General features: G+C 45.4%; 2 protein-coding genes across 5 annotated transcripts in view; one reads left to right on the top strand and one right to left on the bottom strand.

Annotated features, from left to right (window-relative positions):
- The window catches only part of FBXO11 (F-box protein 11), an 81727-nt gene extending 79825 nt beyond the window's left edge, over positions 1-1902 (top strand). For both annotated transcript variants that reach the window (XM_061991553.1, XM_061991552.1), the window contains exons 22-23: positions 381-479; positions 553-1902. In XM_061991553.1, coding sequence (XP_061847537.1) covers positions 381-479; positions 553-682 — 229 coding nt within the window. In that variant the 3' untranslated portion in view covers positions 683-1902. The remainder of the gene's footprint in view (positions 1-380; positions 480-552) is intronic.
- MSH6 (mutS homolog 6) lies at positions 1869-17739 on the bottom strand. Of its 3 annotated transcripts, none has more exons than XM_061991549.1 (10): positions 17455-17739; positions 16006-16208; positions 12672-12853; positions 8713-11257; positions 7010-7275; positions 6274-6391; positions 3713-3802; positions 2889-3043; positions 2461-2660; positions 1869-2039 (listed from the first exon to the last, which is right to left on the bottom strand). In XM_061991549.1, the coding sequence occupies exons 1-10, from the start codon at positions 17715-17717 to the stop codon at positions 1958-1960; spliced, it is 4104 nt and encodes a 1367-aa protein (XP_061847533.1). In that variant the 5' UTR covers positions 17718-17739; the 3' UTR covers positions 1869-1957. The 3 variants fall into 3 exon arrangements, with proteins under 3 accessions (XP_061847533.1, XP_061847534.1, XP_061847535.1); XM_061991550.1 differs by having other exon boundaries at positions 8713-11254; XM_061991551.1 differs by lacking the exon at positions 16006-16208 and having other exon boundaries at positions 17455-17628.
- Between the last annotated feature and the right edge of the window lie 8457 nt (positions 17740-26196).

Below are 26196 nucleotides of genomic sequence, written 5' to 3'. Positions count from 1 at the left end.
ACACTGTTTCCTTTACAGGAATACCACCTAAAACTGTTGCCAGATGTCTGTTAACGCACAAATCTTCCTCAGCTGCAACAGGAGAGGATAAACCAACAAGTTGCCATTGTCTTGAATTTACTGTGGGCTTGTGCCAAAGAGTTATTGCTACTGTGAGGCTCAGCCTCAGGGCTGACATGGCAGAAGGGCTTGTGGCAGATGGCCACACAGAGGCTGTGCAGTCCGGCCCCCCCGGAAAGCCCCACGGGTTAGGGCTCTGTGTGCACGTGCCATCGGCACTGAGGCCCTCCCCTCGGCACGGCTCTGTCCCCCTGGCCCCCCCTCCCTCCCCAAGCTCCTCAGGTTTTGCCTCATGGCTGACGTGGTCCGTTTCCCTGCAGGTGTCACACCTGTAACACCACCGACCGTAACGCCATCTGCGTGAACTGCATTAAGAAGTGCCATCAAGGACACGACGTAGAGTTCATTAGACACGATAGGTACGTGTGAGCAGGGCAGCGCGGGGAGTGGCTCTGGCCGAGCGGGATCTCAAACCGTGCTCTTTCGTTGCAGGTTTTTCTGTGACTGTGGTGCTGGAACACTGTCGAATCCCTGTACGCTTGCTGGAGAGCCTACACATGATACAGATACACTATATGACTCTGCTCCACCTATAGAATCTAACACATTGCAGCACAACTGAATTCCTTTCAGCAAAAGTCCTGCCATTCTAATGTCGTTAACTATCGAAACTTTTTTTTTGGAGAAAGTTATACTGGCCCATTTCTGCAGAAAGAGACTGTATTAAAGCGGATGTGTGAGGTGTTGACACTATGGAGCTCAACCTACCAAAAAAGAAAGTGGCAATATGTTGACTCAGGATAACAGAACTGGGCGTTTTAGCATTACTGTGTAAACAAAGACTTTGAAGGGACAGAAGTGAAGAAAAATAAGCTGCAATTTTGTACAGATACCAACTTCTGAAAGCTGGTGTTTTTACAAGTAGCATTGAAACGCAGTCCAATTTGCAGTAGTACTATTCTGTAGACAAGCAGCATTCTTTGTTGCTGCCTTTATGGACATGGGTACCAATTGCTTTTGTAACATGGTAAAAAATGTGAGCTAGCACTTCTGCATTTCTTTTGATTTTTTTTTTTAACATTTATTCAGATTGAGAAATATGATTTTAATGCTTTAATATCATGTAGTTTGTTTCTAATTTCAAGCAAAAAAAAATCTTATTGTACTTGAATGTGTCCTGTTTTGTTAGCACACCTAGACTTGCTGTAACTGTACTCATGTCCCAGTATCTACGTTCTTTCTATGAAAGAGAAAACACTAATCTTAAATTATATCCAGCAATTTTTCTGGTGTCCTCTGAAGTTAGAATAATCTCCTTCCCTGCCCCGGCAATAGTCTGTACTCAAACCCCCTCTAACAAACAAACAAATGGAAGAGCGAGTGTTTTAATGAGACTTCCTAGACTATAATGCACTATAAAACAAAGTACCCATGTAACTAAGTTTTGTGAAAGAAATTTTACTATGTTTTAAAGTACACCGTAGAAAGTCTCCTCAAAACAGCCTTGTACTTTACTCTGTTCATAGTTTTTTTTGAACAGTCTGGACATTACTTACATAACCTGCTGGAAATCACAGCAATTTCCTGCTCTAATGAAGCTGAGACAAGTATATATACAGCCCTATACAGTTTCATAGCTTTTTTCCATTTATGTGTATTGGTGACAGTGGGTAATCAACAGCCTGAAAGTGTATGCATGTACCATAACATCTAGACTTAATATATTGTGGAGTACTCAATAACCATTATGTAGAAGGTAGGTAAGAATTAAAGGGTTTAATTTCCTAGGAAAGACAATGGAAAAATGGTCATTTTTAAAAAATAAAGTTTATTAGATCATAACGTTGTCTGATACCAGCTTTGTGAGAACCCACCGCTGCACCACCCCTCGGTCGTCCTACAGGTGCTCAATCATGGCGATGAGCTTCCGCAGGGCCTGCGCGTCGCTTGTGGCACCGTCCAGCACCCGGCACAGGTACCTGTGGGACACAAGGCAGCTGCACCCAGTGTAGGGGCACAGCCGCAGCCACCCCTTACCTGCGCAGGTGCCCTTTGGGGCCTCATGTGAAGGCTGCCAGCAGCCCTCACAGCTCGACCTGAGGCAGCAGCTGGCACCACCCTCAGCCCTGGGCCTGCTGGGGCCCTGCCACCCATAGCCCCACACCGCTAGGCTAAGGCCTCCCTTGGCCCTGGAGCCAGGTGTAGCCAGCCTTGGCTGAAACAGTGTTACCTGCCTGCCTCTCACAGTCAGGCATCAGTACTTCTGAAAGTCACACACGCAAGCGAGAACTGCCCCCCCTCGCCCCACTGCTGTGAGGCTGAGCAGAAGCAACTGCCCCCATTTTAAAATGTAGCCCTACTCGCAATGGGCAACTTCAAAATAGAAATCCAAGGCCTTACCTAAATGTTCTCTGTGAAAGGGTTGTCTTTTCAAACTCTTGTGCTTTTCTGTGCCCCTTCTGAATAACTTCCTCTGGAATATTAGCAAGCCTCGCCGCGTTGAAGCCATAGCTCTTGGGACACGCTCCTTCAATGAACTTGTACAGGAATGTAATTGTTTCCTGGCTTGGATCTTCACTCTCATTTTCAACCATACAAGCCTAGAAAGAGAGTAGTTGCCAGTCAGCACAGTACTCACCTCCAGCCTAATAAATGCAGGAACCACCACATCCCTTTCCTGGGCTGGGCTGCGCGTGGGCAGAGGTGTGCAGGTGAGCCTGTGCTGCAGCGGAAGTGGCAGCCCCCCCTGCAGCCACAGCAGCCCTACAGCTCAGGCAAGCCCCCAGAGCCACGGCAGCCCCCTCTGGGGGCTGTGCCCCGCCACACACCATGTGTCCCAGCCGCACGGCAGGGCTGTGCGAGTAGTCCTCAACCAGCGAGTGGTAGTGGGTGGAGAACAGCGTCCGACACTTGATTTTCTCTGCCAGTTCTTTGACAACTGCGCTTGCTATAGCTGTTCCGTCAAAAGTAGCAGTGCCTCGGCCTGGGGAAAAGAGATGGAAAAGCTTTGGCACACATGGGAACACAAGTGGCAAGTCCAATCTCGCGTTTATTTTCAGCTGAAAAGACACACATCCCTCACCCCTTTCATTATTAAACAGAAGCAGAGATGCTTTTCTGAAGACATGCAATGTGTTGTTTGCCACGTACCAATTCATTTAGTTTTTCTCCCTGCTCACTGAGTGGAAAACAAACAGCAGAGAGCTACCAGCACAGAATCACAGAATGGTAAGGGTTGGAAGGGACCTCTAGAGATCATTTAGTTCAACCCCCTACTAAAGTAGCTTCGCCTCAATAAGGTCACACAGGAACACACCAGTGTGAAGTGACCCAAGTATTTGCCCTGTAACAATTGCAGTCTTCTGTACTGCAGAAAAGGACATTTCTGCTCTTGAGACTTGCTTGAGGTTTGTTACAAGTAATTACACAAAGGAAACTAGGAAATCTCAGCTAGGAAGAGGCCAATAGGGGGAGTCGGAGGAGGTGTATGGGTTCCCCAGACCCCTGCAAAGTCCATGTTTTAAAGATAACCACATAGATACTGACCAGTTAAGGAATATGATGCTGAAACTGCCCGTGTGCACTTGGTGGCCATTTGGCCAGCCCAACCACCTTACAGCCAAGGTGTTAACCTTACAGTTACACTACTTACCCAGTTCATCCACAAGAACAAGCGAGTGCTCCGTTGCATGCTGGAGAATGCTCGAAGTCTCGCTCAATTCAACAAAGAAAGTACTTTCACCTTTAAAAGAAATGACAAAAAAGTCAAATATCTGAAAATGGCAACTAAACCCCTGTTTAATCTGCACTAGAGTCTTGGACAAGCCAAAAAAAACCATCCAAACCCCAATATGACAGCAAACTGAACAAACCCGTAAAACTTCTTCCCCAGCATGAAAATGGTGTGTGTCTCTATTTGCCAGAAAAGGGAGGTTTTGGTTCCTTCAGAGTACATGTGTGGGCACAAGTACAATTCATTAAGTTTTAGGCCACCTCATCTGTTTACTTTTCATAGCACAGGGGCACAAGGGATACAAGATGGGGAGAATCTTTTGCCCCTTCTTGCACTTGCACGAGGCAGGCTTAAGGTATGTGTGCCTCTTCAGTGTGAAAAAGCAAGCAGAAAAATCTTAAAGACTGAAGTAACTAAAAGAGGTTTGGTTGATGGTGTTGTAACAATTCAGATAATTAAGGCTGTACTGATAATGTACTCACAAAAAGTATGTCAAAAGAAATAGACTGCTAAGGACTGAGCATCTTACAGGCGTTCTAGCAGCCCAGATTAATGAGCTTAATGAAACTGGGAGTTTTTAGCAGATTACAAGCAGAAGTACACAATTATTAGATTTACTAGTTCTTTGTAGGGTTCATTCGAAATAATCACATGGAACTGCAATTAATGGGGGCATTACTTAAGTTTCTGAGCAGGCAAGTTACTTCCTGTACCCAGGCTGCCTGAGCGCTGCCGTACTCTAACCTACGATTTTTAACATGAATTATTTAAAGACCTTTTCAGTACTGAATGTATTTTAACAATGTTAAAGAGCAATTATTTTTCCACTCCAGAAAATAAAATAAACCCTTACAATCACAGAGGCAGTTTTTAAATTGTATGACTTAAAACTGACTTGCTGAAAGTCCTGTTGACACTCGCTACCGACCGACTGCTGCGGAACAACTTCTGTTGCGCTTTCACTTCCACAGTGTGGAAACTTAACTTGTCACATACAGATTTCGTTCTGCCATGCAGCATTCAGCCCCACAATGTGAAATGTTAAAACACTTGTGCACATACTTGGAAGAGAAAAGAATAGCAGTTGACAGCAAAAAAAAAAGACCCTGAAAATGCTGTTTTTTCTAGAGCACCTCGCTCGTGCAGAAAGGGCAGTTCTTGTTCCTGCTGTAAGCACTGAAGTACTCTTCCATTCTTAAGATTTCCTTTTATACTAAAACCATAGAATCATAGAATGGTAGGGGTTGGAAAGGACCTTTAGATATCATCTAGTCCAACCCCCTGCAGAAGCAGGGTCACCTAGATCAGGTCACATAGGAACATGTCCAGGCGGGTCTTGAAGACCTCCAGAGAAGGAGACCCCACAACCCCTCTGGGCAGCCTGTGCCAGGGCTCCGTCACTCTCACAGTGAAATAGTTTTTTCTTATGTTTAAGTGGAACTTTTTGTGTTCCAGCTTCATCCCATTACCCCTTGTCCTGTTGCTAGCTACTATAGAAAAAAGGGATGTCCCAATCTCCTGACACCCACCATTTAGATATTTGTAAATGTTAATAAGATCTCCCCTCAGTCTCCTCTTTTCTGAACAAAACAGAAAATAGCTGGGCAAACAAAGCCCTAATAAAACTCTCTAGCTGCAAAGAACAGTCTTGATTTGGGGAAGTGTAAATATTTTTCTAAATTAAGAACTCAGGATGATTCATTTCCAAATTCCTGATGTGCAACAAGTTCAGGAGGCTTAACTCCTTTCATATTCACTGACCCACATTCTTCAGCAGGAAGACCACAGAAAATCTCTGCTCTCCCTAAATGAGTTGCGGTATTACTACTCTTACCACAAAAAGTACTTTGTTTTTCAAGCCCTGTGACACTCTGCCTGCCACCACAGGCAGACTCCCCCATCCCAGTTATGTCATCCTCTGTTTCTGTCTTCCTCTCCATGGAAGAAAAAAATACTCCAAGAATGGCCAACTACTGCCTTCAAGAAGGAATCTGCCTCTCTCTGAAGAAACTGGATTTCAGACATAAGGCAGATGTTCTGATTGAAACCAGGGACCTGTTGTCCTTGGGAGAGAGTACAAAAAGAACTCCACACCAAAGCTACCTGAACATCTCTCCTATTCCAGAACACTTAGAAAAATATCCCTAATGTAAGCAGAACTCAATCGACCGCACAATATCCAAAAAGCTACACCTCAGACTTGCATCCAGCTGCAAGGAAGCTTTGGAATGTTAAAATCCATTAAAAAGCGATGCTGTGTCTCTGTCAAATATAATGGAGGACAAGCACATCAAACTATTCAGGTATAACTACAATCCTGTTTCTACTCCGAACAATGAGAGACAACAAATGAGTTGTCTTGCTCGCTCTTAAGAAACCAAAATCAACAGGCTCTCTCTTTCCAACTGGCCACTCAAACCAAGGAGAGAAACCTGCTGGGTGGCAAAAACACTTCAGACAGCTGGATTTCAGAAACTCACCAGACATAATTCTGTCCGAGGCACCGAGCCTCGTAAACACTCTGTCAATGGGCGTGAGCCTGCAGACTTCGGCGGGTACGTAGCATCCCAGTTGAGCCATTATAACCAGGAGACCGGCCTGCAGAACAAACATTACAACAGTCACGTTTTCTCTGAGTGCTTGGAGCTGTAGTTCTGCACAGAGAATGAGGGAATGAAAATGTATTTCCCCTAAAACACTCGAGTACGTAAAGCTTCCGACTGTTTTAACAGTTCCAGGCTGCAGCATTGTAATCTCAAATAAGACTAAGCTACTCTGAGAGCCTTCAAAACCCACGTTACCACAGCAAGCAGCGTTTAGACAGCAAACTCCCTGTTGCTTTCCCAGTTGCCACTGATCTCTATTTTCATCTTGTTCAACCTGCAGAAGCATCTTTTGCCAGATGGTGGCAAGTCCTGGATAAGGCCACTTGAAAAAGATAAAAAGATACTCTCACTGCTTTTTCCCAACCTTCTCTTGTGAGAAATAAACTCATTCCTCACTAAGTGAAAGTAAACAATCTACTACCTAAACATGGGTGTTTCCTATGAGATTATCTTTTGTCTTTACAGTGGAATTGCTGTACTGTGCTGTGCACCCTGAAAGCCACTGCTGGGACCTCCTTTGACCTTTGTAAACAGTCAAGTCATGCAATTCCTTTATGCAAAACATAGAGCTACTACTGGAACACTTGATCTTAAGTAGACAGTCAATCACCTGTCTCATGAGCGTAGATTTGCCACCCATATTGGGGCCAGTTACTAACACACAGGAAGCTTCACTACCACTATCTTCATCTTTGCTGCCTATCATGATGTCATTAGGAATAAAGTCGTCCCCAAAGAAAGTTTTTGTAATGCATGGATGGCGTGAGTTTTTAAGTTCCAGGAAGGGAGGAGCACTATCCACAGGCAGCAGAATTACTGGTCGGCACAGTGGTCCGTCACCGTCTTGACTGTAGTTAGCAAGGGACATCAAGACATCTATAAGATTAAGAGAAAGTCAAGTAAGTCACCCTGTCTGTCACCTTTCTTTGTTCATTCACTGGAATGCAACTGCTCATTGAATAGCATTTCTGTAAACACAATTTTCCATTTTCATTCCATCCTCCTATTAAGGAAAACACCCAAGACATCCTCCAGAAGAACGAGTAAAAGGTTCGCAACATCTTTCCTCATTTCTTCCAGGTTTTCACAGATGCCAGATTAAAAATCCTCCCCTCTAGTTTTTAATTTAAAAGAGTCTTTAAAATCCACATTATTTCACTTCAAAAGCAATTTTAATGTACATGTATAAAGTAATATTTTCTTGCATTATTCATTCGTAACAAGAGGAAATCAGCTTCCGTGACAGTAAATTACTCTGACTCGTAATACTACCTGAAAGTTGCCAGAATAAATCTATACAAATACTAAAACTCTGTCAGTGTAGCAGAAAGCAGCAGCCTGATCCCCTTCCATCAGCCAGGCTCTAAGGTCCTCAGAGCTGATTACCTACAAATTGAGGCCATGTTCTGTGACCTTAGGGATACATGCACACATCCCACAGCAGAACCCAAAAGCTGCCTGCCTCTCTGTTTGCTGTTCCTGCCCTGGTGCTGGGGTGTAGCTGCTGCAACTGCCTCTCCCAGCAGAGCCCTTTCCTGGACAGCACTTGCTGCCCACCTGCCCTCCCTCTTCTGCCCCAGTGGTGTTCAGAGGGTGGTTTCTTTTCTCCCTGGAGCAAAGACATCCCAGAGCACCTCACGCTAGCAGAAAAGTCACAACACAGGACTACGTCAGTGCTAAGAAGGGAACACAGCAGATTGTTCTGCTCCAAAAATTTAAGGAGGATTTGGGGAAATCTTCCTGCTGGACTACCTGCTTCAAGACAGCGGCAACAACCACTTATTTTTAATGGCTACTGAGCAAGCAGCCTGCTCAGACAGAAAAACCCCACCTGGACGGGTTCCTGTGTGACATACTCTACGTGGTTCTGCTCTGGCAGGGGGGTTGGACTGGATGATCTTTTAAGGTCCCTTCCAACCCTTGAGATTCTGTGTGACTAGCAGGTTAGACTGTTATACCTCCATCTGCCCCACTGCCTTCATTCAGTAAGAAACTACTAACCCACACAGAAGAACCCAAGAGGCAGTGAGAGATCCACTGGGCTATGCTGAACTGCGAGAAAGACTCGGCTGCACCCCTACAGTCCCACAGCAGGAGTGATGAAAGCACTTGCAAACATCGAGACCCGACATCTGTTCTGCCATTTACTGACAGGAAGGAGACAAGCGTTATCAATCCTGCTACTGCAATCAGAGCTCTTAAACTACACATTAAGAGCTGGCAACAAGGCTGTTTTGCTTCTCCGGGTCACATTTCATCCTTTACTGCAGAGGAGTATTTTCACTATGTGTCAAAACGAGGAAGACCTCTTACCTAACACAGCGATGCATTCCACAGCTGTCTGCCAGTCTTTGCTATTTTTATCAAAGTTGTAGAACAAGCGCCTCATACAGTCTTTGAGCGCCGCGTCCCTGCGCTCCTCTGCATTGACCGTTGCAGCCAGCATCTTCTCAATCTCCTTGGTCCAGTAACGTTTATAGCCCTTCCTGCTTGACTTCAACTCGTATTCCTCTGGCAGATTCCGCGCCACGACACTTTCTGGTATCTCCATTTGGTACCGGTTTTTGCCCGTCCCCCAGTACACCACGGATTTGAACCCCAGCAGTTTGCGCTGCTTTTCCAGGTACTTCTGAAGATCTTCCTCGACAGCTTTAATATCCTGCAGTGCTTTATCATAATCGGGGTCAAACCCCGCCTTCGGAGTAATCACGCCCGTCTTTCGAGCCTGGTTATGATCAAAAGCAGTGTCCCACCTTTTGAGCTCCGCGCTCAAGTCTGGGAAGCGGCCATCTGGATTCTTGCTCTTGCGGGTGACCAGCTGCTTGAGGACTTTAGATTTGAAGTCACTGGCAACTTCCTCCATGACATCGACAATTTGGGTCATCACTTTAAACCCCTCCAGAGCGGACAAGAAGTCGGCAATTTTTTTCTTGCTGTACTTGATTTCTTCGTAAAAGATGGCCCTGCTGTCAGGATGGTTCTCGCTTTTAAGTGGCGATCCAATGCTGTGAATTTTGTTGAGCAGCCTTTCAAGGTCAGGGAGTTTCTTCAGGTGCTCACTGACTTCAGACATCTTGTCTGGCACCGCGAGAAGGTCCTCGACAGCGTCTAAACGATCGTTGATGGATTTCGGATTGCAGAGCGGAGCGCAGAGCCACTGCTTCAGGAGCCGCTTCCCGAACGGGGTACAACACACGTCAATCCTTTCCAACAAAGTACCTTCTGTGGTGCCGTTGGTTCCGTTCTGCAGGACTTCCAAGTTCATCAGGGTGACTCCATCCAGCACCATCCGCTGGTCACTTTTGGCAAAGGAACCACTCGAACTCATAGTCTTTGCAGTGTCAATATCCACAGGGATGTACTCCTCGAAGTTTGCCAGGGACAACAGCTCCTGGTCAATCAGACATTTTTTGAGATAGAAGACACATCCCCCAAGGGCTGACAAAGCCAACTCACTGTTTTCGCCTGGAGTTAAGCCCAGCGAGTCGCTCTCTGAAGTCAGGGATTTGATCACAGAGGGCAGAGAACATCCATTTTCACAGTCCTGTTTCTCCTTGAAGTAACCTTCTTCGAGAAGGACTCGTAGCGTTTTAGATGCGTTCCAGAACTGGGAACCAGAGGTCAGCCCTTCCTGAATGCAAGAAACAAGCGAGCCCTTCAGTATCTTTTGTGTGTCCACAGATAGGTTCCCCTTCTCATACAGCACCTGCACGGGAGTGTAATGCGCTACCAAAGTCCTAAACCTCGAGCAGTGCCGGTCATCTGAGAACTGGCCCACGAAAAACTTCCCCACCGACGTGTCTACAAAGCAGACCCCATAAATGCGCTGGCCGGAGGAGTCTTCTTTTTCCTTGACACATAGGAGGTATTTGTTGTGGTTCTCCGAGGGATCGCAGTCCAGGATGCTGTAGGTCTGGGTTCCTTTGGTGATGATCCTGCATATTTCTCGGCGTACAACCTTGTCAAATTTAGTCGGGTGGGCCATCGACTTGCAGCGCGTCTCCATCATTTCGGGAGTTTCTGTTTGCTCAACACGAGCCACCTTGTAGCCCTTCTGCACCAGAACATCAGAGAACCTGCCAAACGCTGTTTCTGGAAAACCGGAATGGGCCCAAGTGCCCTTCATAAAGATCAGGCCCAACTCACTGACACCGGTGACTGCATCCATGTGATACAACTCATAGAACTTCCCAACCTTGTAGCAAATCACAGCATCAAAGTTTTGACTCTTCAGCTGCCACCACCTCCGCATTCCCGGCGTACACTTGTTGAGATAGTCCTCAGGCACATACAGAGTGCACGGGTCGTAACTGGGGTCGCTCTGACGCCTCCTGTGCGCGTCTTTCCTTTTCCCTTCCTGCAGCCAATCGAGCTTTTCATGTTCCCACGCTGCGAAGCCACCGATGCCCCCGTTGCAAGCATTTGCTTGAGACTCAAAACTTTCAGGTGCTGCAAATGATGTCAGCTTAGACTTGGCTTCCAGAGAAACCGTTGCTGCTCTTTTGGGCGTTTCAGAACGTTCGTTTTCTAAGCTACTCCTTTTAGCAGGCTTGTTTATCTCTCGTCTCTTTCGTTTAGAAGGGACTTTTACAGGACTTTCTGCAACACTCTCTGCATCTGTGTCTGTGTCAGTAGATTCATTTTCATCCACCCCACTACTGGCTTCCTCACTGCTTGCTGCTTCTTTCGCGTCAGGCTTGAACTCCACGTCGGAGCCCTCGTGATCACTGTCAGAATCCAACACTCTTCTCCTCTTGGCTTTTACAGCACTTTCCCTGCTCACTACTCGCTTACTGCTCTTCACGTCCTCCTCGCTATTGCAGTCGTCACTGTTGCCTGACGCACCTTCACTCATCTGCTGGGAAAACAACATTATTTTACCTACAAAAAAGCTCTGGCTACAAAGTAAAGCATTGCTGCTACCAGAAGCAGCATAAAAATGTGTGGTAATGCAGCAGCTATGATACTTCAAGCAAGAAAGAGCAGAGCCACAGCCAGTTCTGTTTACCTTCACAGAATTTAATATTTGTCTGGATAACGAGCTGCTACCAGCAAGCAGCATCACTACTCCTCTTTGCATTCTTTACAGCCTGATTCATTACTTTGCGATGCTGATTAACAAAACACTTAAAGCTGGACAAAAGGCGTATATGAAATTCAGCACAAAGGAGAAACACCACCATAAGCTAGCTCTGTGCTGTAAGGCTTTGCCCACTGACCTCTGTCAGAAAAGTGACTGGTTTCTGCAGCCTTTCAGTACAAGCCTACGTGAGTTTTGTCTGTGATTTTTCTTTTTGGAGTTCACTGCCTATTTCCACTTACAAACATACTGCCTTTTAGTAACCCTCAAAATCACGCACATCTAGGAGAAAGAAAGATTCCATTATTTGCCTTTTCAGTCTGAAACTGTAAGAACTCCACCACCAGCACTGGAGAAAGGCAGCTGTGTAATGTCTCCCTGTAACGTGTCCCCTGAAGGGACTGTAACTTATGACAAAGTGCCAATGCGCACTGCACCGTTGCCAGGAACATAATGCTTGGAGTGGCACCTGTCCCTCGGGGCAACGTCACACTGGGCCATGCTAACAGAGGAGGCAAAGAAAACCACTATCCCAGTTTCCTCATACCATTCCTTTGCAAAAAGAAATCTATTCCAAGGGATGCGGTGGCACAGAAATAACATTTGAATCACTCACAATACAACACACCAACAGATTGCTGTTAGCGGTACAAGAATGTGTATTTTAGTGCTACGCTACAAGATATGGGCAGGCTCCAAAAATCCAACTTAATGCCTTAAGATGAATACTCAAAAAGTTAGGAATTTCTACATCACGGCAAATTAAAGCTTCAGATTGAATGTATGGGAACCTGGAATATGACTAGCAGATAGAGAAGATAAAAAGATGCAGCAGAAAAGAAGTACTTTGTGAGTGAGAAAGTGGGTCAGCTGGGTTACCCAGGGAGGGATCAATGATAAGTCAGAGAAGTTAGGTAACTTGTGAGGTCAGTCCTTACCATACAGAACCTCAAATGGATATTAGACTTATCTTTCCAACTAGAAAAAGTGAAAAACCAGCATATCACCTAGCAACACAGAAACTAGCAAAAAAAAAAAAAGATATATGGATACATGTGTGCAGGATTAAAGAGCAGATTAGCTGTGATTACCATAACTGAGAATTGCTGGATATTCCATGCTTAGTTCCAAGAGGCAGCTTCTAAGTTCTAGCACTATTTCTGAAAATGACAGCAAGTAAGAAAAATGTTACCTCAATTTCCTCCTCTTCTTCCTCCTCCTCCTCTGTGTCTGAAGGTTCACTGCATACTGCCAGTTCAAGACGCTTAGTTTTATCTTTACTCATTGCATCGTCTGCTAACACCATTGCTCTTTTAATTTCAGGCTTCGTACTATAAAACATACCTCCCTTCAGCGTCTCCCCATCTGATGAACCTGTAAAACCACAAATAATTTGCCAGAAACTGAAGTTAGATTAGCATATCGTCAGGCCTGTAGTTAGTGTTCATACTTCACTTTTAAATGCATTCAGACAACTCGTACAATTACCTAACATTGTGTTGTTACCAGTTGTTCCCACCACATCTTAAATACAGCAATCCACCACTCATTCAGCCTCATACACTACCCCAGAGAAAGTCTGAACACCCGCAGATGAAATGCCCACCTAGTACATGAACACTTGAAGAACTGCTTCTATTTCTGTAACTCGTTACCACAGCTGAATACTTCTAAGCTAAGCTCTGAACACCCTCAGCTACTACTGAAAAGCAACACTTCAAACCAGCGGTGCAACACACTTGACTGAGACCACAGGGCTGTTTTAACAATGATAGGGAAATGTGACCATAAAGTTATCTTCAAGGTATTGGCATTGGTTATCTGTGACATAGACCTCTTGGCTAAAGCTCCACTGGCTGCTCAAAGTGCTCTGATAAGCACATCAAGGTGTCCAGAACCGACACCAATCTCAGCAGCCTGGTTAGCTGACCATCAATCACACTGGCAACTCGCCCTGATGCTGCAGAGTATCAAGTAAAGCTCACTATTAATAACTGCAGCAGCCCTCATCCTCTTTTGTATCCCTTGAGCACCACCATTCCTTGTACCACCTGTACATAAACATAAAAGCAAAGCCAAACAAGATTGATTTCTAGAAAGGGTCTCCAAAGACATCAAGATTCACCTTAATGCCATGCTCAAGAGATGAATGCTATATATAACATATTGTATATTCAGCTTGGCGAGGCAGGGAGGCATACGAGGACACTCTAGATGGGGATGGACGATTCCTTCTCCTGCTCTTGCAAGTTTAGCTGGCTGCACACAACAGTAGGATCTGCCTGAATAAGCCCTTACACCCACTCTTGTGAATCCCTTCTTAGGCTGCTATTAAATGAAGCTTCAGCTCAAAGTCAGTAGCAGACAAAAGGCAGTTGGCCACCTACCAGTCAGCTTTCTCAGAAACAAGCCAAACAGAATGCTTTCCCAGATTCCTGTCTTTGAGCTTGCAGCAGCAAAGCACAGTGTTACAAGGAGCTGCTGCTACAGCACAAATGCAACACATTAAGAAATCAGATCTCCATTTTAGTTCTGCAAATGCAGTGAGATAATCTAAAACTATTTTGCACTTGACAGTTTAAAATCTCATCATCATATAACTTAACTACATACTCAAGTGTGCGACGTGCATATCTACCAACTTGTAACTCCACTCCTTACATACAAGTTTAGCCCTGCACTGTCTGTATTTATTCAGTTTCAAACAATAACACAATCAAAGAAATTTCTCCATTTTCTTACCCAAAGACTCCCACCTCTCTTACACTGCATACAAAGACGCTTTTTGTCTGAATTTAAAAGCAAAGTATGTATTTGAAATATTTATTGTCTGTTCTGCATTAACTTTTCTTGTGGATAGGGCAGGGTTTCTGTGCTTAAATATTTTGAACACCACTTATTGTCCTGCAATTTTCTTTTGGTAAACTGATCAATTCTCCTTACCTGTATTTGCTTCTTAAGTGCAACTGCAAGCTGTTAAAATACATTTGATTCTTTTAAAATACCTTCAGGAGAGGTACATTTAAACCATGGACCAATTCACTCGGGTTAAGTTATGCTACCACTTATGGTAATTACATGACCATTTTAATTTCCAACTAACTATGGCTTAAGTACAGTAGGGAACTGCTGGAGAGAGTCCAGCACAGGGCCACCAAGATGATCAAGGGTATAGAACATCTTTCATACGAGGAAAGGCTGCGGGAACTGGGGCTGTTTAGTCTGGAGGAGACTGAGGGGAGATCTTATTAACATTTATAAATATCTAAATGGTGGGTGTCAGGAGGTTGGGACATCCCTTTTTTCTATAGTAGACAGTAACAGGACAGGGGGTAGTGGGATGAAGTTGGAACACAAAAAGTTCCACTTAAACATAAGAAAAAACTATTTCACCATGAGAGTGACAGAGCAGTGGAACAGGCTGTCCAGGGGGGTTGTGAAGTCTCCTTCCTTGGAGGTCTTCAAGACCCACCTGGACATGTTCCTGGGCGACCTGATCTAGGTGAACCTGCTTCTGCAGGGGAGTTGAACTAGATGATCTCTAAAGGTTCCTTCCAACCCCTACCATTCTAGGATTCTATGATTCAAGTATAAACAAGCCAAAAAAAGATGACTCCATCATTACATGAGACAGAAGTCTGACTTGTAAAAAGAGACTTTAAATCCTGTTGTTACTACTGACATCATAAGGAAATCCTACGGCATACAAAACATACTGAATTACACCCAAAGTACAGGTTTGATTACCAAGAAGGCAGTTTGCAGCAACGTGATTGAGGCACGACAGTTTACAGCCAATGATTTACACTTTTCAGCAGCAGTAAAATCATAAGGGAAAAGCAGACCATGATTATTAACATGGTGCAATTTGTTATGCAAAATGCTGGTTTAATGCTTGATGACACTTGATTTTCAGTAGTCGGCTAAGTCGCTTCTTCAAGACGACAAACACCAGCTCTGCCCTGGAACTACAAGCACTACCCTAACAGTCAGAATCCTCAAGTTATGTATTTTATTAACAAACCGTACTGCACTGCCTAAATGAAATAACACCACAGTAGAGTTACATTTAGTTATCTAACATCCTCTGCCTAGTCTTTTGATTCTGGACAAACCGCAGCTTCCAAACAGCTGCCTAAGAACTAGTTCGACATTTCTAATATTTCAGAGCTGAAAAATGAAATAGCAGATATATCTGTTAGATCATCTTCTTTCCTTTATTTATCCCATCAAAGTAAAAAATCCCTTTAAAACAAATGAAAACTTTTAAAGTTTGTGCTCTAATCTAATAAACAATAGGGCTTAGTGGTTTATGTGTGAAGAACTGTATAACCATAAACACACCTGTAACCCTCAAAACTTACTTTCTCTAACTTACAAAGTACAGCACATGCCTCCCCACTCAATACTAATCTTGGGTTTGCTGTGCTTTCTCTGTAAAGAATACCATATCCTATACTCCATGCCTACTTTTCCAAATCAAGTGGCATATTTCTGTTTCAAAAAGTTTTATTTCTATCTCTTACCTTTATATGGTCTCAGGTATTTAATACTGACCCAGCCCCTTGTAGGGCTGTCATCAAAAAACTGTACGTGAACACGAGTAGATTTCCCTTTTCCTCTGACTATTGTTCTTTCTGTCGGATGGTTGTATATGAGACATGGCCACCAAGGATAACCTTCCATCTTGGCCCAGACTAAGTCACCAGGTGAATACTCACAGGAGACACTGCAAAGACAAGAGATGTCTAATTTAAGGAACACAAACATTTAAAACAGCCCCTTTCATAAATGTAACTACACCTCCTCTTGGCCAGCTTGCTCTCTGAAAGTCTTGGAGGGTTCCTAGGTGGCTGAACCTGGATTATACAGTCCATCTACATCACCACCAATTCTTCTCTTAAACAATTTTTTGGATTTGCTCCTCCAAGTTCTACTGGCTCCCCACAGAGATAGAGCTTTATAGTCACAGAAGCCTGGCTGAGTTTGGAAAGGATCTTGTCCAACTCCCCTGCCCTGCTCCAGCAGGCCCATGGAAGGGATCTTGTCCAACTCCCCTGCCCTGCTCCAGCAGGCCCATGGAAGGGATCTTGTCCAGCTTCCCTGCCCACTCAAGCAGGCCCAGGTATAAGCAGACCCTTAGTGAACTTCTTAAGCGAGGTGGAGGGAGTGACTGGGTCCAACTGCACATTAACTGCAAGCTATGCATTATAAAGTGTCAACCCATATTACTAAGACAAGTTTTCCTGTAGAGACTAATTCTCAATTTAGGTCACCTAAAGGAAATGAGCAAGATTTCAAAAAACCCTCAAGCTACAAGAAACAGATGAATAAGTAAGAACTCTTGCCTCCACTGCGAAACACCTGCGGCAGCTTTTATTTGCTTTCTTTCGTGTGCCCGGAGATTTACAGGCGGCCACCGCCACGCCCCTGGCTGTAGCTAAACCAGCAGCGCCATTCAGTTAGCTGAAGTTTGAGGCGCTGGCCATCAAGATACAGAGCAGGACGGACATTTAGGCGCGCCTGAAAAAACGTATTTCAAACCAGCGAGCACTCAGAATCTGACCCGCTCTCGGCAGATGTGCGCGTTACCCTGCCGGCAGCCCGGTCCCGCCTCCCCGAGCCCGGCTGAGGGGAGGGCCGCCGGCCCGCAGCGCCAGGGCGCCGCACGCCCCCCCTAACCAGCCCCTGCCCGAGCGGCCCGGATCCCGGCATCGAACCCGACGCCGAGCGCGGCGCCTGGCGGCCAGAGGCGCGGGGCTCGCTGCGAACCGGCTCCCCGGGAAGGCCCCAGCGGCGCGGGGCGGCCACCGTCTGCCGGAAGCGGGGGGACACGGGGGTGACGGGGCGCCCCCCGCGTCCCGAACGGTCCCGCCCCATCCGCCGCCAGCGACGGGATGGGACTCGCCTCGCCTCGCCCGCCCCCCCTCACGCAGGTCACACGCCCGCGGCCTCCCGTCCCGCCGCCGGTTTACCTGCGGGCCTTGGTGGCCGTGCCGTCCCCTCCTCCCTTCTTCTCCTCCTCTTTGCGCCGGGCCGCGGCTCTGCTTGGTGCGCCGTTACTCGCCGCGCCGGCGGGGCCGGTGGCGGCCTCGCGGCCATTCTGCTCCCCCGAAACGCGGCGGCGGGTCCCCGCGGCAGGCTGCGGCGGGGCGGGCGGGGGCGCGGGCGCAGCCTCCCGCGGCGGTGCCGGGGAGGCCTTGGGGAAGAAGCGGAGCAGAGTGCTCTGGCGAGACATGGCCAAGGCGAGAAGCGCGGGCCGCCGCCAGCGCGCGCCAAACCCGCCACTGCCCGCCCCGCCCCCGGGCGTGCCCGCGCCCGCGCCCGTCCCGGCGCGCGCTGCCCGCCGCGCCTGGCGGGAACCGCTGAGGCGGCCCTTGCGGGAACCTGCGCCTGGACTGCGGCCCCTGGGGGGAAGTGTTCCTCCTGCCTCTCCCCGCTGCTGGCTTGGGAGGCTCCGGGGGCCTACTGTGTGGTGGCGTCCCGGCCTGCAGCGCCGTCCCGTCCCTGGCAGGCACTCCTGGAGTTCTGTAGCTTACAGCAAGGACTGCCCTTATTAACGACAGCCCTTCCAACCCTGCGCCTCGTTTGCAGCGAGGCCAGAGCGCTTGTTATAATTGATCTTGAGGGAAAAGCGAAGCTGTGGCATCTGATTTGGAGAACTTACGTTCCCTCCCACCTCTACAGTAGAGGGCAAGAGCAGCAGTGTATTGGGAAGAGGAGCTAGTAGCATGGCCAGAGCAGAAGATTCCAGTCCTGCTGCTTGGCTGCAAGATGGCACTTCTCAGCTGGCTTTAGAATCATTGAATCATTTTGGCTGGAAAAGACCTTTAAGATCAAGTCCAACCACTAAACACTGCCAAGCCCACCACTAAATTGTGTCCCTTAGTACCTCAACTATGCATCCAGGGATACTTGCTCCACCACCTCCCTGAGCAGCCCGTTCCAGTGCTTAATAACCCTGTCTGTGAAACGGTTCAATCAAATGTCCAATCTAAACCTCCCCTGGAGCAACTTAAGCCCATATCCTCTTGTGCTATCATTTATTACTGGAGAGAAGAGACTGAACCCCACCTCACTACAGCTCCCTTTCAGGTAGTTGTAGAATGGTCATGTCTCCTCTCAGTCCAAAGATAAGCTCCTCCAGGCGAAACATCTCCAGCTCCCTCAGCTGCTCCTTGGAAGACTTAAGCTCCAGACGCTTCATGAGCTTCGTTACCTGTTTCTGGACCATGCTTCAGCACCTCAGTGTCCTTGTAGTGAGAGGCCCAAAACTGAACACAGCACTCGAGGTACAGCCTCATCAGTGCTGAGTACAGGGGGGCCAATTGGTTCCCTGGTCCTGCTGGTCACACTGTTTCTGATACAAGCCAGGATGCCATTGGCCTTCCTGGTCACTTGAGCACACTGCTGGCTCACATTCATCCCGAGGTCCTTTTCTGCCAGGTAACGCTTTTCCAGCCACTCTGTCCTAAGCCTGTAGTGTTGCATGTGTAGGACTCAGCACCTGGCCTTGTTGAACCTCTTAGAGTTGGCCTTGGCCTATTGCTCCAACCCGTCCAGGTCACCCTGAAGAGCCTTCTAGCCCTCAAGCAGATCTGCACACCTACCCCCAAGGGTGCATTCTATGAGTGCACTTTACTGGCAGATGCACAGGACAGCTTAGAAATGGCAACTGAAATAGCAGGATCTCTTCCTCTGCTTTTCCTACATGTATTTTTCATATTCGTAGGTGATGCTGTGTCCTCTAAAAGCAATTTTTTGAAGAGTTAGAATGTAATCCATTTCACGATTCTCAACAGTTGTGGCCAAGCTACAGTATTATGGAGCAAAAAATAAAAACTTCTTTTTATCAGCAAAAATTCGGATACAAATTATTTACTGCCGTTAGATGTCTGTTACCATATCTGCTTCTTTCACTAAAATTGCCTTTTACTTTTGCAAGCCCAAACCTGTCCTACCGTTAAACAAAACTGTAGCCAAAAATGTTCTAGGTGCACTCCCTTCGCCAGTAAAAAAGTAAAACTGCAAGTCAGGGATTTGACCACAAGAGGTCACGCAAATCCAAGCGATACCCCTTCAGGGATCTTAGCAGCATCTTCCTTCTAAAAGAAACGTTTCCGTTTAATTTCAAAGCATAATTTCCATTTAACGTGTCATCTATTGCTTTCATAAGCAAGCTCATGCACCGTCCTTTACACATACCTCCAAATGAAGTAGGAAAACAACTCCATTTAGTTTTCTGAAAACAGTCCAGGGGGTTCCAAAGCACATAGACTGAGAAGTGGAACAGACTGGTTATGGAGTCTCCTTCTCTGGAGACACTTAAACCCACCTGGACACGTTCCTGTGTGACCTGATCTAGGTTGACCTGCTTTGGCAGGGGGATGTTGTCAGTTCATTACAGATGGACTTTGACACTCCTTCTTCTTAGGGGGAGATCTCCTCACACTTCCCACTGCTACACTGTGGGGTCCCTCCCATGGGAGAGAGTCCTTCACAAACTTCTCCAGTGTGGGTCCTTCCCATGGGCTACAGTTCCTCACGAACTGCTCCAGCATGGAGCAGTTCCAGCGTGGAGCCTCACACAGGGGCAGCTCCTCACACTCTGCCCCAATGTGGGTCATCCACTGGCAAAACAGTCCTTCAGGTTCTGACTGCTCCAGCCTGAGTCCCTCACAGGATCACAAGTCCTGACAGCAATCTTGCTCTGTCATGGGCTCCTCTCTCCCCACAGTCTCCTGGGTCCTGCCAGGAACTTGCTCCAGGTTGAGCTTCCCATGGAGTCACAGCCTCCTTCAGGCATCCACCCACTCTGGCGTGGGCTCCTCCATGGGCTATGAGTGGGTCTCTGCTCCCTGGTGGCCTCTATGGACTGCAGGGGCACAGCTGCCTCACCATGGTCTGCACCACAGGTCATAGAGGAATTTTTCTTTCAGGGTCATGCATCCTCCTCCCCTTCCTTCTCCACTGACCTTTGTGTCTGTGGAGATGTTTTCACATTCTCACTCCCTGAAGCTGCTGCAGTTTAGTATCTGTGCAGCTACTTCTCCAATACATTATTCACAGAGGCGTTAGCTCAGTCACTAATTGGCCAGGCCTGGGGCAGCTGTGGGTCCATCTTAGAATTGACTGGCATTAGCCCTATCAGTTACAGGGGAAGCTTCTGGCAGATATTTGTTTAAAGAAGCACCAACCCCCCTGCCCCCGCTACCAAAAACCTGGCCCAGGCAAAACCACTACAATAATTCTACTTGTTTTTCTACCAGTCTCAGCAGGGTAGGTTATACAATAATTAAAACACGAATGCCTTTGAAGTTGTTTGATAGGAGGTTATAACAGGTGACATGACTGAAAACATTATAAACAACTCTGTCCTTCCCCCTTTTTTTGAATATCTTCTTTTGAAAAGAAAACCATAGGGAATTGTTGAGCTTCTGTAGTGCAGACTTTACACCAAGCTCAGCTGAACGCCCAAAAGTACTGTATTTATCTTAATTCTTTTCCTCCGTCTCCCTCTGCCAGTGCATATGCGAATACTCCTACATAGCCTTCAACTGTGCATTTTAGCTCCCTAAGCGGTTCTGAACAATTTCCATTCTAGGAACATTGGAAATGGCAAGGATTTGGCTTTTTTCAAAATAAGATCTCAAAATTTTTGAAACGGAAACAGCTTTGGATATACTTTGCTTTACTAGATTGTACAGTACCTTCTTTACAGCTCATGCAGAAAAGGATAATGGACTGTTAATAGTGGAGCAGGATCCAAGAGCTAGCTTGCAATGCACTGACCCTCTGCTATACCTGAGCTTTGTTCTAGAGTCTGTTTCTACCTCATTAGATGCTGGAATAAGAAAAATGCTAACCAGGTAGTTTTGAGGTCTTTCCAGAAAAATGAAATATTGTAAATCAAGAAGGATACCTAGAACACTAACTACAACAGAAAAGCAAAGTACACTTGAGACCAGGTGCCTGGATATTTATCTTCTGTAGTGTTTGTTAACTCTGATATTTTTTGGGAGAAACATTTGACAGGAAAGAAGAGTCATTCTTCAGGTGAAAGATCTACTTGAAGTTGCCAAGCACAGTCAAGAGCAAACTGGTGAGGCTTAAAGGAACAGCAGAAGCAAGGGTGCTCCTGCCACAGGCAGTGCCCTCGCTGACCATGATGCAGGCCCACAGCAGGTGCATCATAGAATCCTAGAATCACAGAACGGTTTGGGTTGGAAGGGACCTTTAAAAGTCATCTAGTGTATCCTCCCTGCCATGGACAGGGACATTGAGGAAATGGCCTCAAATTGGGCCAGGGGAGGTTCAGGCTAGATATGAGGAGAAATTTCTTTACTGAAAGGATTGTCAGGCTTTGGAACAGGCTGCCCAGGGAGGTGGTGGAGTCACCATCCCTGGAGGTGTTTAAGAGATGGTTGGATGTTGCACTTAGGGAAATGGTCTAGTGGTTGATAGGACTGGGACAAAGGCTGGACTCAATCTTAAAAGTCTCTTCCAGAGAAAATGATTCTGTGATACTACCTTCCACTAGACTAGGTTGCTCAGAGCCCCATCTAACCTCACATACTTCCAGTGATGGCTCATACAGAAGTTTCCAGGTCAATCTGTTCCAGTGTCTCATCATCATTATGGTAAAAAAAAATCATACCTTATGTTGAATCTAAATATATCCTCTTTCAGTTTAAAACTGTTACCACTTGTCCTGTCACTACAGGCCCTAGTAAGAAGTCTCCATCTTGTAAGCCCCTTTTATATATTGAAAGGCCACAATAAGGTCTCCCTGGAGCCTTCTCTTCTCCAGGCTGAACAACCCCAATATTCTCAGCCTGTCAGTGTGCTCCAGCCCTCTGATCATTTTTGTGGCCTTCTCTGGACCTGTTCCAATAGGACCATCTCTTTCCTGTGCTGAGGACTCCAGAGCTAGACACAATACTGACATGGGGTCTCACCAGAGCAGAGCAGAGGAAGAGAATCACCTCAACCTGCTGGCCACACTTCTTTTTCAACAGCCCAGGATACAGATGGCTTTCTGGGCTGTGAGCACATACTGATAGCTCATGATCATTTTTTTTGTCCACCAGTATCCCCAAGTCCTTCTTGTCAGGGTTGCTCTCAATATCTTCATCTTCCAGCCTGTGTTCATAGTGAGGGATACCCCAACCCAGGTGCAGGACCTGGTACTTAGCATCGTTGAACTTGATGAGCTTTGCATGGGCTCACTCCTCAAGCATGCACAGACCCCTCTGGATGGCATCCTGTCCCTCAGGCATATCAACCACAGCACTCGTTTGCATGCTGGCTGAGAGTGTGCTTGATCACATTATCATAGAATCATATTATGATAAAGATATTAAATACTATTGGACCCAGTCCAGATTCTTGCGGGCCACCCATTACTGGTTTCCACTTGGACATTGAGTTGTGTGGGCAGGTTACTGATAACTACAACCACTCCAGACAAGGCAAGGGGATGGATCAGATCCAGGGTCCACCTGGGAGGCAGGGCAGCAGGCAGGCACAGCTAGAGAGAGCATTGCTTGGGCAGGGGTTGGAGGCCCAGGGCAAATAAATTTCTGATGATAAACTTATGAAAGCTCTTCAGGCAAATTTTGCAAAAGAGCTCTATGGTAATTTCAAGGGCAGTCTAGAAAATTTCACTTTGGAGGGTGTTTGAAGTACAAGATATGTGCACTACCTCTCTACGTGTCTGCCGAGCAAAGCAGCAAATTTGTCTTCCAAAGCTACCTGAAAGCTCTTAAAGTGAGAAAAAACCCACCCTGGTTATTATAGGTACAATTTTCTTATTTTGAACAAAGCTGTAAGATTTTCTCATTCCAATATTCTACAGTTGTCCCACTGGGACCAATGTAACAATTTTCACTTTTCTCCTTTAGTGTAAACACATTTTCTGAAAATTTTTTAATCTCTTTTATTTTCATTTTTTTTTGCCACAAGATATGACTGTGGAGGAAGATCATGATTCTCAACTATTTTTTATAGGGCTGCTGCAAATATCAAGTAATCCTATCAAAACAGTGAAAAATCTGTGGCATGCAAATAGCTGAATATGGGGTGGAAAGAAAAATCCACTGCTTCGTTCAATTATGTCCTTTCTCTGAGGTTGACTTGAGCCGCTTTTATACCCATAGAGGTGAGATGATTTAGCAGTGCTAAATGCTTTATGGGCTTTGTCTTGGTGACAACAGGTGCCAGACCAATCTTAGATTGTGAGGTGGAACAATTTACAGAAATACTTTCATCAAGCTAATATAGACAGGACCGAAGACAACGTTGACCTTTCTCAGAAATTCCCGCAAAGGAGAATTTAAGCTGAGATGTACGCTGTAAATAAGGGAACAGCGAAAGGTTAAGTTTTAAGAAAAATGTGACTGTGACAAAATGTTAATGAGGTCATTCTGACCTAAATATAATTGGTCAGGTAGGCTGGTAAGAATCATGTATCCTAATATTCTAATTTTGTGCAGGCTGAAAAAAATGGATACGTAAGGTTGTTGTAAAAGCATGTTTAATGGGCATTTTTTCCCTAGTGCTAGGTTTACTACAACTCAGTTTTCCTCCTCAGCATCCTGCATACTTAAAGGGCTAAGCATAAGTATGAAAATAAGTCAGAGACTGTCTGTTCAGTAGCTTATTTTTCTGTAACTGGCCTTTGTTTTGGTAACAGAAAATAATTTGTTTCCTCTGTGGTTGGTTTTTGTCTGTCTGCAGACAAAAAGCTTGTATCTTGTACCTTGTGTAGCAGCAAGAAATGAAGCAAGAAATGCATGTTTATTTAGGGCCCCTAAAACCTTTTTACTGTTTTTCTTACATGACAAAGCAGCAAAAAGAAGAAAGTAAACTGTAAGGTTTCAGAATAAATGATATTTGGGGGTGTTTTGTTTACACCTTGCCTTCTTTAAGATGATGTGGGGCTGAGGTGAAATAAGAGCTGCTGGAATAACATGTAACAGAAACATCAGAAGCAAAGACTTCAAAGATCAAGAAAAGTCTAAACAATTAATTCACAATCAAAACCAGAGTGCATCTCCAATCTAGAAGTTTTTCATGTGATACAGTATAGATCCATGCATAATCATAGAATGTACTAAAAAAAAACCAGAAAGAAAGGGAAAAAACACACAAGAGAAAGAAAAACAAACCTCAAACCAAGAAACAAAAGTAAAATAGGCCAGGGCTGAAGACAATCAAACTCTTTTCCATGTTTCTATCCTACTCCCACAGAGCAGGAACAGTCATCTGTTGATTTTGTTGGGTTCAAGATGCTCCTGCTTTTTGAAAATGTAGTAGCAACTGACAGTTATCCTCCTTCCTGCCTTGTGTGTTATTGTGTTTCTATTAATAGTATGAATGCTTGTGGGGTTTTTGATGACATAATTTAATAATCTCAATTTGCAAAGAAAAAATAACTCATCAGTCCAGAAAGAAACTGTCTGACCTGCATGGCAGAGGACACTGAATTTCCCCGAATCAATCCATGTTTAAATCAGATAATCCCTTGTGGAAAACAAATAGTTTTGATGTAAAGGTTTACAAAGACAGATCATGACAATGGTCTGTTAATTGATTACCATGAGATACCTGCAGGGATCAGGGGAGGGAATATAAATTTGAGCTGCATGGATAGGGTTAAGCAAGTTCCATTTTTTTTGGCTGGCACTGAATTAGGAGATCAGTGTTGCAGAAAGAAAGTATTTTTATTTTGCATGACTGATGTTCTTTTACTTCAGAGAGAATACCTGTCAGCATTGATGATGGGTGAGAAAGGCAAAAGCAAAGCAACCTGGTGATGACAAGTACGGTCACTGCTTGGAGAATTAAACATTTCTGTTCTGCATCCCTGCCAGATACTGCTCAGAGAGCCAAAGGAAGATTGGTTCCTACTAATTAAAATGTGGGGGGAAAAAAAGAGAAGAGGTTTCTTGATTTCCTTCTTAAATCTATAACTTTGTTCTTTATGGGGAGCTAATCTCCTGCCAAGTGACATTGGCATTAAATCTGGGAAATATCTTCCAAATTTTCTTCTCTGACAAAGGTGCAGATTGGGACAAGGTGAAATGGGGTGAGGTGGTCTGTTCTGCTATGACAAGATGTTTTGAGTTTCATGCTGGAGGGGCACTGTGTCCACTTGAGATGTGTCCGTGCATTATCCATCCCCTGACTCAGATGTCAGCTGACAACTGATTTTCATAGTGAGAAAGATGTAGTTGAACTATGAACCTTTGCTGAATGAGTATGCTTTTGCTAGGAAATAATAACCAGACAGTTTACTAGAAATTAATGGCTTATTAGAACTACTACTCTGAGCCCTTTTCTTCAGACTTCTTAATGGAGATGCTTTGAGAGATCTCTTCTCTGAAAGTTGTGTTTTGTTAGCAGCTTTGTGTTTAGGTGGATTTATTTTTAAAGTGTGCATAGACTGAGTTTGTGACAGTCAACAGTTTATTGATTGCAGGGAGTCTAGAAATTAATTTTCCCCATAGTGGCCAGGTTAGTGTTTGTAAAGTTGCACAAAGGACAAAAGGTCTAAGAGACTCAGAACAATAATTCAGATGTTTAACATCAATGTTTTTTCATGAAAAACACTGTCTGTATGTTTGTGGCTGCCCTAGAGAGATGGTTCAATACACATTTCTCTAACCTAGTAGTACACATTGTAAGATGCTTCAGTTTTAAAATAATGCTTTTTT

Source organism: Colius striatus, chromosome 2 (genome assembly GCF_028858725.1).
Source record: "Colius striatus isolate bColStr4 chromosome 2, bColStr4.1.hap1, whole genome shotgun sequence".
NCBI lineage: Eukaryota > Metazoa > Chordata > Aves > Coliiformes > Coliidae > Colius > Colius striatus.
The sequence above is the reverse complement of the archived record's forward strand: the minus strand, read 5'-3'. Positions and strand labels throughout refer to the sequence as shown.

Bases quoted from the DNA above. Each gene is read 5' to 3' on its own strand.
- MSH6 (XM_061991549.1), bottom strand. From the start codon at position 17,717: ATGTCTCGCCAGAGCACTCTGCTCCGCTTCTTCCCCAAGGCCTCCCCG. The intron at 12,854-16,005 runs GTAAGAGATAGA...GTGGTTTTACAG, and splicing joins ATACCTGAGACCATATAAAG to GTTCATCAGATGGGGAGACG. The intron at 3,803-6,273 runs GTGAGTTTCTGA...TTTCTTTTAAAG, and splicing joins CTCGGACAGAATTATGTCTG to GTGAAAGTACTTTCTTTGTT.